Raw genomic sequence first — 15,489 nt, 5'->3', positions numbered from 1 at the left:
ATATATATATATATATATATATATATATATATATATATATATGTCATTTTAGGGAAAATGTAAATATTTTTTCTTTTAATTATTATATCTTTCCTTGTATCTATTTAAAAGTATATGTAATTTTCTTTTGTGTCTATATAAAAAAATGAGGAACTCGGACTTGTTTTTCTTTTTTTTTGTTCTGCTTAATTGCTTTTTAAATATACAAGTAAACAGAACATATAATATATTTAAGTGAACTCATACATGAGTAAATATGTATGTATGAATATTTCAATTGTTATTTTATTTTTTATTTTTATTTTTTCCTTTTTAATAGCCTTATGTATCTAATGCAACATCTAATATTATCAAAGAAAAAAATACATCGTTTGTCAAAAAAAGTAAGAAAACATAAATTGTGTATTCTCAATATTTTTCTTAAATATATATATATATATATATATATTTACTAATGTCTCTATTTTATTTTTTTACTAGTATATGATGATCCATATATTAAGAAGGATGTAACTCTACAGTTGAAAAATGCGAAATACAATCACATTAACAAAAAGATAAGCAAATCAAAGAAAAATGTAAAAAAAAAAAGAAGCATTAGTTTTGTTTCTCTCAACTTAAACAAAATTTTAGAACTGCAAGATAAAAATCCAATAAAACTTATAAGCAATATCTATGCAAAGGATAAATCAAAATGTAATAATAAAAAGGACAAAAAAGAAATAACGCCATTAAATAAATATAATATATATTAATATATATATATATATTTATTTATTTATTTTTATTTTTTCTTTTTCTTATATATTGTCCAGTTCTATCCACTTGCTATGAAAATAACAAGCTAAACGATATTAATAATTGTAACAGATTTACTATTTCAAAACAAATTTGTGATACACCTGTTGATTTTAATCTTAAGGATAATTTTTTGGTTAAAGAAACGGGTGGCCTATCTTCTACATGTCTAGTGGACAATAAACCTGAATACTGGAAAATATGTATAAAATATGATGACGACGTCACTTTTTTTTTTTTTTTTTTTTTTTTTTTTATTATTAAATAACATATAATATAATTTATTATTTTATTATTATTTTATTTATTTTTTTTTTAACCAGATAACAATCATATAATTGTTGAATCAGGAGAATATTTTGATCTAAAAATAAGGAATGAAACATTTTTATTACAAACATCTATAATAATAACAAAAGATATATGTATGAACAAAACCAAAATAGAAAGCTCCTATTTTACATATCAAAATAATTATAGCAAAATTGGTAACCCCATATTATATAAGGGGGAAGTAATAGGTATGGAAATTAAAAATATTAAAGTGAAAGATGATGTTGAAGGTTTATTTAATGTATGTTCTTGTTATTTAGACAATGAACATCATGCTTATAACAAATGTTCAGAAACAAATAAACATTATATACAAATTTCAAGTATTCGTATTATGAGAAAGATTGTCCATAACATAAATATCTTAACAGGAAAGAAATTACATATCAATCTCCAAAGTTATGTAACTCCATATCCTATTAAAAGTGCTTTTATTATTAAAAAGGTTGAACATTACAGTTGTAATAATATTAATAATAAGTCTTTTAATGAAATACAAGAACATTTTTATAATAATGAAAAAAAATTGAAATTTTATAACATCTTTTTGTATGAAACAGATTTACAAGAATTTAAAGAAGATATCATTTTTGAAAATCCAGGAATGTATTTGTTATGTTATACATCTAATGATAGTCAAAGTGAGTATTCAGCTGAACTTTCTACTATTCTTGTTAATGGTAATTATTAAATTATTAGTTATTTCAACAATTAAACTATTACATGAAATATTATATATATATATATATATATATATTTATATTTATATTTATTTATTTTATAATGTTGTACCATTTTTAGGTTATGACATAAGTAAAATGAATTATTTATATTTAGATTTATACGAAAATAAATTAAATTTAGGAAATTCCATAGTATTACATAGATACAATTTAAATGAAAAACTGGAAGAAATTTTTTTAAAAAAAAAAGAAACAATTCAATGTTCAGGTGAAGATATAATTTATTCAAATAATATTACAGAAACGAAGAGTTATAAAAGTGATGATAATAGTGATGATGATGTTATTATTGATACTATATATATATATAATATAAATTTAAATGCATATGATCAAATATTAGAAATTTGTTCTAAAAAATATAATGAATATAGTTTAATTGGATATACTACAATTAAACCATATATTTTACACAACTATAAAGATATTAATCATTTAACACATTTTAATATTCCACCTGATCATGTAAGAACATATGTAGTAGATAAAAAATCGAATATCTTAACATTTTTCCCACAACTATTAAATATATTTAATCAAAATGATATAAATGATATGTACATGTCTTTCTCATGCTATTCATCTAAAAATGAAATAATAATAACATACAGTTTTGATAAAAATATGACACCAACATTCTTTAAATATTTAAAAATATCTGATGCTTCCAGTTCTATCTTGTATATTACTAACAAAGGAGTATATTTATATGTTTTAAAAAAAAAATCCCAATTATTATTTTTGTATGACATAACACCAGAAAAAGTAAAAAAAAAAAAAATCATTACTAATAAAAAGATAAATGATGATTATTTAGAACTTTTATTATCTTATTATTTAGATTATTATGATTTTAGAAAATGTGAACAATGTTTATTTCCTATTTTAATGGAACCTATATATGATGAAAAACAAAATTTAAAACATATTTTCTTAATAACATCACACCCACTCATCAAATTATTAATAGTAGGATTAGACTTTAAAATTATATACAAGCATGATAATAACGCTGTAAAAAATCTAGTTACAACAATTCGGGGATTCAACTTTACTTCAGATGTTTTAAAATACTCATCTTTTCTTATAACAGGTATTTCTTGTGGAATTTTAAAAAATGAATCTTTAGATTGTTTTCTAATTGATCAATTAAATAATACCATTATAGCAATTGAGTACCTTCAAAAACAAAAAATCATAATTCTTATAGACAGCTTTCAAGGTGAAAATAAAAATGAATTAAATTATGAAAGCATTAATCTTAACGATTTTGTATTTAGTCAATCAAACAGTTATTTGCACACACCTAGAAATGCTATAGCTTATTCTTTTGGAGAATCCTATGTTATATTTGTAAACGAGGTATACGCTAGTAAAAATTAAAAAAATAAATAAATGCATACATACATATATATGTATATATATATATATATATATATATATATATAGATATGTATACATACATACATCTTTTTACACTTGATATTTTATTTTATATAGAATGAATCGAACGAATTAAATCTATTATTTTATGATAAAAATAAAGCAGATAACAACCTTTCTTACATAACCAAAATAAATAATACATACATAAATGATGGTGCAATCGAAAATATATACAAGTTTTATGATCATAAAGACTTAATTAATAGAAATGTGCTTTTAATAATGAAATATTATGAAGGAGATGTATATTTTATGTATATTCCTTTAAGAAATATTGCTAATAAACTTGAATTAGCATATGATTACCCAGCAGTTATACAGGATAATGGAAATACATATACTATGAAAATAAAATCAGAAGAAATAAAAAAAATGAATGCACTTGTTAATTTTCAAATTGAAGTTCATAATGTTAATAAATCAAAATATGTTACAATAGATAAATACGATGGAACCATTGAAATTAAATTATCCGAATTCGTTGGAGATTCTGTAAATTTAACTGCTAAACTTCATGGATTTTTTTTAGAATTAAATGTAAATATAACATTTACAGTTATTTGCTCAAATGGAATGAAAGCATTAAATGGAATATGTATCCCATGTCCATTAGGTTCATATAATAATATTAATGAATATATAAAAAATAATAATATATATGAATGTACATTGTGTCATAATAATTCTACTACTAAAAATGAAGGATCCACTTCAATATCTCAATGTTCATGTTTACCTGGATACGAATTAAACAATAATGATTTATGTGTTCCATGTAAAAGAGGAACATGGAAAACTAAACTTTCAAATAGTCCCTGTATCTTTTACTGTTACCCTAACTCATATAGTTTAGTTCAAGGTAGTCGTAGTGAAGAAGAAAGTAAATGTAAATGTAAAAGAGGTTTTTATTTTGTTTCAAAAGATTCCATAAATTTTTGTGATAATTGTAATATAGGTTATTTCTGCCCTGGTGGATATAAAATAGGGGAAAAAAAATGTCCAAAAAATACCACCAACATTACACAACATAACTTTTCAATTTCAAGTTGTAAATGTGATGTAGGTTTTGAGCCTTTTGATTCTTCAAACTTAAATGCTTACAATTTTAAAAATGATCCTATTTTTAATGATTACAAAGATTTCTTAGACGATGTAAAAAGTTCTCAAATATGTGTTCCATGCAAAGAAGGATTTTATAAAAATACGGTTTCAGAAGAAAAATGTAAAAGATGTTCTGACCATGTATATACCGATGGTTTACAATCCACTTCTATATCAAATTGTAAAAAATGTGAAAAAGGTTATTATTTACAGTCTGAAGATTCATGTATAATATGTCCAGATAATCATTATTGTCCTGGAGCATATATTAATGATCCAAAATATGCGATTTATGAAAATCAAAAAATCCCTTGTGGTGACAAAAGTTCAACAATTCCACCAAACAATTTAAATGTGTCACATTTAAACTGCTTGTGTAAAAAAGGATTTGAGTTCATAAAAACTGATGATAATGAATTTGATTGTTTAGAAGTACCTAAAAATTATTATAAGTCCCACTTAGGAAATAAAGAAAAGGAACCGTGTCCAGAAAACAGTGTTACTCTCTATACACAAACTAAAAGCAAAGTGAAATGTTTATGTATGCCAGGATACTATTGGGACTTGAAAGAATTTAAATGTATTAAATGTCCTAAGGGTCATTATTGTCCTGGTGGATATTTAAAAAATTGTTTTAATAATGAAAATTTGCATTCTTGTAAACCTCAAAAAAAGAAATGTCCTTTAAAAAATTCAACTACACAAACTGAAGAATCTTTTAGTCAGTCTAGTTGCCTATGTGATAAAGGATACACTATAAACAAAGAAGAATTAAGAGAATGTATTCCATGTCCAATTAATACATATAAAGATGTTATATCAAATGCAGAATGTACCAAGTGCTTAACTCCATATACGACAGATGGACAAATAGGAAGTACTAAAGAAGAAGATTGCACATGTTCAGGGGGATTTTTTTTTCTTAATCATTGTTTACCATGTAGTGATAAAAATACATATTGTAAAGGAGGGAAAATGATTGTAAACAATAAAAATAAAACTATTCATTATGGTCCATCCAAATGCCCACCAAATACAACTGTATCATTTGAAACAGAACGACCTTATAATAAAGGTTTTTGTGTTTGTCAAAAAGGCTTTAAACATGTTTATACTACAAGTGATTTTACAAAAATTTGTGCACCATGTGAACGTGGTTTTTTCAAAACAATTATTGGTGATTTCTCCTGTGAATCTAAATGTAAGCCAAATTCAACTAGTTTTGTTGGGACAATACATGAAACACACTGCTTTTGCTTAGAAAATTATTATTTTAAAAATGGTATTTGTTTAAATTGTCCTGATGGTGCTTATTGTGAAGGGGGATTCCAAAAGGAAACTTTATTATATATGAAAAAAAATGAATATTATTTGGATACATCAAAAATTAAACACATAATGCCTGTTCCTAAAGAAAATTATGCACTTTATAAATTAAAAACGAATATATACAATACTGATTGGTTTATTGTGGAATGTCCAATTAAGGAAGCTTGTTTATATAATGAAAAATGTCATGAATCTATGACTAATTTTTTATGTGGAGAATGTAAAAAAGGATATACAAATAATTTTTCTAAATTAAATTTATGTATAAAATGCAGTGGACATATAATGAATATTTTACATATGATTTTTGTTAGTATTTTTATATTGCTATTTACTGTTATCATGGCATATTTAAATGTTTTTACAGGGGCTAACAGGAAATCTGTTCATTCGATTGTCATTAAAATTGCTGTTAATTATTTCTCTTGTATGAAAATTTTTTATGTTATGGGTATAAGTGAATTATATTTTCCTGTTACTTTTTCATCACATGTCAATTACATACTTAAAAATATTAAAAGATTATTAAAAGCAAAAAAAAACTATGGTTTATATTGTATATTAACAAATTATTTTGATTTATCACACGCAGATGCTTACTTCTATGGAATGGTTTATCATGCCTTCAGACCCGTGTTTTTGGCAATTATCTTAACACTTTTAATGTTTATAGTAGTAGAAATATATAAGTATAAAGTTAGAAATGAAACAAATATAAAATTAAATATAACAGATAAAATTAAAGAATTAGGAAAAGATAAATTACACGAAGAAATAATGAACGAATTACCTTCCGAGAGAGCCCTTGTACTATTTAGATATATTCCTATACCAGGGGATTCACGATTTAAAAGAATAAAAAATTTTCTGGAGGATATGATTCCTATGTATGTTACATTATTATTTTTTATTCATACAAAAACTACCTATTATATGTTAACCTTATTAGATTGTAAAGCATTATATTATAATGATAAATTTGTAGAGCAATATATGAGTTATGTACCCAGCATAAAATGTGATTTGTCCAAAAGTTATTCAAAATTTTTTATATTAGGTCTTACAGGATTAATAGTATGGGGGATTGGAATTCCACTAATGTCTTATTTAGTGTTATACAAAAATAGGAAACAATTACATTCTGAAAATATACTATTTAAATATGGATTTTTAAATAATGGTTTTAATTTTCAATTTTGGTATTGGGAATCAATTGTTTTTTTAAGGAAAATTTTAGTGTTATTAATATCAACTGTTCCTATATTTAAAAATGCTAGAATATTTGGCACCACAATGTGGTTATTTACGATAATTTCTTCCATTTTTTTAACATTACAAGTAATACTTCAACCTTTTGACTCAAGAAATTACCATATTTTAAATAAATTAGAAACTTATAGTATGGTTGCTTGGACAATGACTCTAATCATATTTGTATTTTTAACCATATCTAATACTAATGTAACCATAAATTTTTATGTTCTATTATTTTTATTATTTTTTAATTTTGTATTTATAGCTAAAATTTTAATATCTCTTTGTTACTCATATATAGAAAATTTAAGACATATGAAAAAAATGATTAAATTACCATTTCTGAGAATTTTTTTCGAGAAAATGTCAAAAATAGCTGAAGAAAAGGATTATAAGGATCCAGTTGTTTCGTTAAATACACATGATAATTCCATTAAATTCACAAGAAAATATAAAAAAAAATATATTTCTTGTTTATTTAAAAATAATATGTTAACAACAGAAGAAAAAAAATATTTTCTTGATGTTATATCAAATTTTATATATTTTGGTGTACTGAATTTAAATTTTTCAGTTTTTCATTCATATTTCATGGAGTTTATGTTACGGTTATCAATAATTGATAATGAAATGCTTTACAGAAAGGGTGGAAATGGAATTTTAAAATTGATAGCAAAAGATCCAAATAACATAGATGAATGGATAAAGATTAAGGAACAGGAAATTAATAAAAAAACATTTTTTGAAAGGCATAAAAAAATATTAAATTTATTTTCAAAAAGTTTATTTGTTATTCAAAATAATATAAAAAGCATTGTATATAAAGGGGATAAACATACTATAATTTCTGATTATGAAGTATTGATTAATGTTTTAAAATATGACGAAGATTTTATAACTGATTTCAAATTTTTATATGATGATAATGCAGTTAAATCAGGATTAATACTCTCTGATTTACATTTATCCTTCACTAAAATTAAAATGAAAGATAAAGAATTAATTAAACAGTTATTTTCATTATTTATTGCAAAAAAAAATATTGTACAATTTGAAAGAGATATTCAACTTAAAAATAAAATAGAGCAACTTACGTCGTTATATGATATCCTTATAAAATCAAGTGAAAAGAAGAAACTTACATTTAGAAAAAATGTTGAAGACGCAGTTAAAGGAGATCCATTTGATTATAAAATCTTAGAAAATGAATTAAAGTCAGTAAATGATAGAATTAATAATTTAATTGAAAACTATCAGAAGTTAAAAGATGTTGATTATTTTGAAGGTATGGGTAACATTGATGCAGAGAATATGGATTTAAATAACGATTCAGAGTTTTTTAATAATAAATTATTAGAACTAAGTTTTAAAGAATTAAAGGATGATATTACAGAAAATGAACAAAATGAAGATATTAGTAAAAAGGAGAAAGAAAAGATATATGATGAAACAAATAATGATGATCAGACAAAATAGAACACAACTTTAGTGAACATAACATGCAAATTAGGATAATTATATGAATATATATTATATGTATATATATATATTATATATATATTTTTTTTTTTTTTTTTTTTTTGAGTTTTCTTATTAAATATAAATTTTATTTATGTATTTACTATTTATTTATTTATTTATTTATTTATTTATTTATTTATTTATTTATTTATTTATGTATTCTATGTTTAAAAAAATATTATTTAAAGTTTAAAACTCCAACAAATATATATATAAATATTTCACAGTTTTCATAATATTATATATTATATAACAATATATCTTTTTCATATAGACATATTTCTTTGTAAATATTTATATTATTTTTATTACTGTAATAGGAAGATTATATTGTACAATTTTTGTTTAAAACATATTATAAAATCTTATAAAGTTCAATAATATATTTTTACGTTTGAATCATATCTTTATCTCTTATATAAATATTTTAAATATATTTAGTTAAAAATGAATTTTTTAAGATGAAATATAAATATAATTATTACTACTAAATATATTATTAATATATATAAATTTTTATATAAAGTTTACACATTTATAAATAATATAATTATAAAATATATAAAAGGGAATATAAAAAAAAATATACACATAAATAAATAAAATTAATTATTAAAAAAAAATATATAATATAATATAATAAAATTAAATTAAATTCATTAAAAAAAACAATATTATTATTTATTAAATAATTTAATATAATATTTAAATATATATATTAATTAAATAATATAAAATAATAATTAAACATATATATATTAATTAATTTAAAATAAAAATTAAATACACATATTAATTAAATAATTTAAAATAATATTTAAATATATATATTAATTAAATAATTTAAAATAATATTTAAATATATATATTAATTAATTTAAAATAAAAATTAAATACACATATTAATTAAATAATTTAAAATAATATTTAAATATATATATTTATTAAATAATTTAATATAATATTTAAATATATATATATTAATTAAATAATTTAAAATAATATTTAAATATATATATTAATTAAATATATATATATATAATTAAATAATTTAAAATAATATTTAAATATATTTATTAATTAAATATATATATATTAATTAAATAATTTAAAATAACAATGAAATAATTAAAAATAATAATTAAATATATATATTAATTAAATAATTTAAAATAATATTAAATATATTTATCAATTAAATAATTTAAAATAATAATGAAATAATTAAATATATCATTAATTCCTTATTAAATTATTTTAAATAATATTATATAATTAATATAAAATTAAAAAATATATATATTAGGTATATAATTTAATAAATATTTTTTAAAAAATATAAATAATTAAATAATTAATTTAATTTAAAATAAAATAAAATAATATATTTAATATAAAAAATTATTTTATTAAATATATTTAAATATATACCATATGATTAAATTAATATTAAAAAAATATAATTAATTATAAAATATTAATAATTAATAAATAATATTTAGAAAATTATAATTAAACAATTATATTAATACCAATAAACAAAATAATATTATTTATATAATAATATATTAAAACAATAATTAAATTAATTATAATGATATATTAAATATATAACAATTAAATTAATAAATAAATTAAATATATAAAATAATAATATAAATATTAAATTAAATATATAATTTATTTTATTAATACACAATAATAATAATTATTATTTTAAAATAAACCTTTTTTTTTAATTTATTATTAGTATTATATTAATTTAATTAATTAAATTAAATAAATACATATATTTTAAATAAAATAAATAATATATTATAATAAATAAGTTAAATTAAATATATAATTTATTTTATTAATAAATATTAATAACAATTATTATTTTAAAATAAAATATTTATTTTTAATTTATTAATTATTATTATATTAATTAATTAATTAAATTAAATAAATAAATAATATATTATAATTAATTAACACAATTTAATATAAATAAATATTAAAATATAAATTAATATTATTTATTATAATTAATTTTATAATTTTTAAAATAAAATAAAATAAAGCTTATATTTAATAATAAATAATTATTAATTTAATTAAATATAATAATATATATTTTTTAATGGTTTATTCTTATAATTAAATAAAATAATATATTAATTATTTATTTATTAATTTTTTAATTAATAATAAAATAATTATAATTTATTTAATAAATATATAATTAAAATAATAAATACACACATATATATATATATTAATTTAATTAAAATATAATTAATATTTATTAATTTAATATAAAAAAAATAATATTATAATTAATTATTTTTAATATATATTAATTTAATTAAATTAAAAAAATATATATATAATATATTAAATGATAATAAATTAATAATAAATATTTTATTTTAAATATAATAAGTATTATCATATATATTAATAATAAGAAATATATTTAATTAATTTAATTTTTAAATATTATTAATAAATATAAAATATTTAAATTAATATATTAAAAAAAATAATTATATATATTAATAATAAGAAATATATTTAATTAATTTAATTTTTAAATATTTTTAATAAATATAAAATATTTAAATTAATATATAAAAAAAAATAATTATATAATTATGTTTATAGACATTTTATATAATACAAATAATTAATAAATTTAATATTTATTTGTTTTATTATAAAATTATTATAATATTTTTATTAAATTATTATATATATCTTTAAATGTTATTATTATTAAATAATAAAATTAATTAAATATAATTAAAATAAACAAAATATTTTATTTATATAATATATATATTTTATTATAATATATATTATATATATTAAAATATTTTATTTAAATTTAATATAATTTATTTATTATTTTAAAATGTTAACATTGTTTTATATATAAATTATTATGGATTATAAAATATATAAAGTTTAAGAAATAAAATCTAAATTATTATTTAATAAATATATTCTATGATATATTATATACAGAATCACATATATATTTTACAAGGGAAAAAAAAAATTTAGAATATGTATAAATATAATTTATTGAATATAATATATAGAAGAAAAAATATTTTTTTAATATATTCATGATGTAGGAGTTTTATTTTGTAATTGTTGAATGGAAATGTTACATTCTATTATTTTCCATCTTTACACTCTTATTCTCCTATTAGGTTTCTTCCCCAAAGAAGGTACCAATACTATTTACATTTTATATGTATTACAAAATACAAAACATATTATTAAAATATTAATTATATAACAAATGGAAGATTATTTAAAATTTTCTTTTCTTTGATTTTGTTTAAATAAATGAGGAAATCATATTCATATATTTTAATAACTTATTTAGAATGAATTATATTACTATAGTTATATTTTCTGAACTATCAAATTCAAGAACTTTTTTTAATTATCAAAAATGAATTAACATATATTTTATTTAAAGTACACTCTCACTATTATTAGACAATATCATTTCTTTTTTTCAAAATAAAAGAGTAAACAAATGATTAATAAAGAAATATGTTTTTCTTTACCACATATGATAAATACTACAAGAAGTTATGCAGTAAAAATATGTAAAGTCAATTTTATAAATAAATGACAAAATGAAACCTTGTGATTATAGTTTTAATCGTACAATTTATATTGATTTACTACCAAAATATAAAGTGTTTCTTCAGTTTTACATAAAAATACTTTTTTAAAATAATATAAATCAAAAAAAAAGGTTTTACATGATATATACGTATTTATTTTGTGGAAATAATAATATATACATAAGAAGACATTTTTTATTATATTTTTAGGGTTATGAAAAAAATAGACAATTTGATTTGAATTATATGAAACACACGGATATTTAAAAATGTTGAATGTACTAAATGGTTTAAAATATATATGTTTTTTTTTATTCATATTATTATACATAAGGAAAATCTTAATAATCTAATAAATGGAATTTCATATCTTGGTATAACATATTGTGTATTAATTATCATTATGGAAAATTAATATAAATATAAATAATTTTATGAAAATATTTGAAGAAAATTTCCCTTTAAACAATGCACAAAAAAAAAAAAAGATGAAGTATAAAGAACTTATGAATTTTTGTGATAACAATAATTTATGCAGGTAGAAGAGTACAGATTTGTTACATGCATCTTTAAAAAGAATTCACAAGCATATTTAACTTCATATAACATATTTTAAAAATGAAATGAATAACTAATTGAACATATAAAAAATATATATTTTATGAAAAAAATAAGAAATTTTTATATTATTTTTAATATTTTTAAAATTATATATGCATTATTTTGTTCCCATATTTTTTTATATTAATAAAATTAATATTAATATGAATTTTCAAAAATTCAAAAATATTTTTATGTTTTAAAAAATTGATAATAATCAAAATAGAATTTATAAAAACTCTACATATTTTCCAGTTATAACAAATATACCAATTTAAGCTCAAAACAATTATATATATATATATATATTTTGTAAAAATAAATGATGCACATAAGTATCTAAATATATATAATATTTGTTTAATAATAATATCTAATTTTTCTTTATTTATATGTTAATGATAAGTGTAATATATTTACTTTTAAAAATGTACATTAATAAGAGATATGTCTTTTTGACAAGTATTAAAAAGGAATTATAATTGTATGTTTTTAAATAATAAAAAAAATTTCTGTTCATTATTTTGAATCTTTATTGTGTATTCAACATTTATACAATTATATTTTAATAAACTATTTGATATTAAAATTTTTAATTTAATAATTTAGAATTATTATGAATTCAATGAAGATATACACATTAATATTTTTATTTCAATAATCCATAAATACTTTCCTAGGCTTATATCAGTATTTCCTTACATTTCATTCATTGTTTTTTCTAAGAGGTTACAACTTAGAGAAATATGTATTTCAATTATTTAAAAAAAAATATATATTTTTATTCTTCATTCACTATATATGTAATTGATTTAAAATTGGTTTAATTATATACTTTTAAAAAGTTTTATGTATGTATAGCTTAATACAATAAAAAAACACAAATTTAGGTAACTGTCCATTTACTTTTTAATAATGAAAAAACCAAAATTTTGTTATACTTTCAAAAAAAAAATATAAATATATATATATAATAATAAGAATAAGAAAAGAATAATTTTCAAGGTATTATTAAATACATATAAAATAACATCATACGTTAAACATAACATTTAGAATATTGAATTTTAGAAAAATTTACAAAAAAATTGAGGTATTACACATTATATACATATAATATATAATATATTTTTATTACACAAAGAGAAAATTAAAAAAAGAAGCATTTTTTTAGGATTATATATTTTCATAAAAACAATTACTTAAATATATAATAAATAAGAAATTATATATAATAGTATATATGTTTAAGTGTATAAATATTTTAAATATTTTTCATTCTTTTCTGTATAAATTTCACTTTAGAAATATAGAGAAATAAATAAATATAAATAATAATATATTTTTTACCATGCTATAAATAAATACACTTGAAAGTATACAATTATATAAAAGAAAAAACATATTGAAATTTCACAAGCATTGCAATTATCTGCTTAATTTTTTCAATTTAACTCGTAAATAAAGAATGAGAAAAATAAATTCTTGAAAGGAGAGGAATTTTTTTATAGGAAAATACATGAAAAAATAAAATGAGTATAAACATAAAATTATAAAATAAATAATACAAACCTAAAATCCTTATCGCATTTAAAAGTTAGAAATATTTATAAAAAAAGGATAAAAAAAAAAAATTATAAATCCTAGAAAAGTTTATACACACGCGCAAAATAAAATTAACATATAATATAAAAATTAATCCCAATAATAAAAAAATATGTGAATATAAAAGTAAGGTTTAAGATATTATGGAATCATTATGCATTTAATATTAGGTAAATGATGAAAAATAAAATAAATATGAATAAATAAAAACACGACCTCGAGATTCTTATTTTTTTAAAAAGATATGTAAAGTTGTCTCTTTAAAAAATTACAATTTTTTAATAAATATATTATAAACAATTATTCTTATATTTATTTTTATAATAAAGAATACATTGTTTTGAATGATTGAATTTTAAGATTTATAAGGACATACATTATTCTTTTAATAGAATAAATTTTATAGTATTAATTTTTTTTTTTTTATGATACAATATAAGAATTTTTATTTAAAAGACTAATTTTATAATTGAAAAAAAAAAAAAAAATATATATATATATATTATATATATAATAATATAATATAATAAGGTAAAACATTCCTAAACGTATTATATAAAAGAAAGGATTTTTTATTTTATTATATTTTTTAAATAAATTATAAAGTGATACATTTATATATTATTTCACTTTCAATGATATTTAATTAAAAACTTATTAAGAAACAAATAAAATATAATATGTTTATTTAGTATTATTTTTAATATATACTTTGAGAAAGTATTTTAAAATCAGTTAATTCTTATATATAAGTTGAAGTGTCATTTATATGTATATGACGTGAACAATAGTTTTAAGGGCTTATTAAAAAATGGAAAATATTAGATAAAATGACAAATATTTGAATAAAACAAAAAATAAAAATCACATATGTTCCTTGCTGAAACATACAATATTATAATACTAATTGTATCCATATATATAAAGTTTTCAATTTGATTTTATCAAACCTTTTTTTTTTATACCTAAGAAATTATTAGGATTAAGGGGATAGAACTTCCCAAAAAACGTTTCAAGATATATTGTTTAACAAAAAATATATTTCATATTCAAATTAAATCCAACCGTATACCATCAAGATATCCACCCACATATTTTTTTTCTCTTTATTTTATTACCTTATTGGG

The 15,489-nt window shown here is 17.7% G+C and overlaps 1 protein-coding gene across 1 annotated transcript, besides 1 other annotated feature; it reads left to right on the top strand.

The window, feature by feature from the left end:
* Positions 1-145: 145 nt before the first annotated feature.
* On the top strand, positions 146-8,480 carry PRSY57_0715500 (cysteine repeat modular protein 2, putative; the record flags this gene model as incomplete). The annotated part of the gene is made up of 7 exons (XM_012906809.2): positions 146-208; positions 320-383; positions 481-696; positions 816-1,001; positions 1,122-1,811; positions 1,933-3,236; positions 3,375-8,480. 7 exons carry the CDS (start codon positions 146-148, stop codon positions 8,478-8,480), a joined length of 7,629 nt encoding a protein of 2,542 aa, XP_012762263.2.
* Positions 8,481-9,114: 634 nt separating this feature from the next.
* Positions 9,115-11,423: a sequence feature (centromere).
* Between the last annotated feature and the right edge of the window lie 4,066 nt (positions 11,424-15,489).

The sequence above is a fragment of the Plasmodium reichenowi genome, chromosome 7, assembly GCF_001601855.1.
Source record: "Plasmodium reichenowi strain SY57 chromosome 7, whole genome shotgun sequence".
Lineage (NCBI taxonomy): Eukaryota > Apicomplexa > Aconoidasida > Haemosporida > Plasmodiidae > Plasmodium > Plasmodium reichenowi.
The sequence above is the reverse complement of the archived record's forward strand: the minus strand, read 5'-3'. Positions and strand labels throughout refer to the sequence as shown.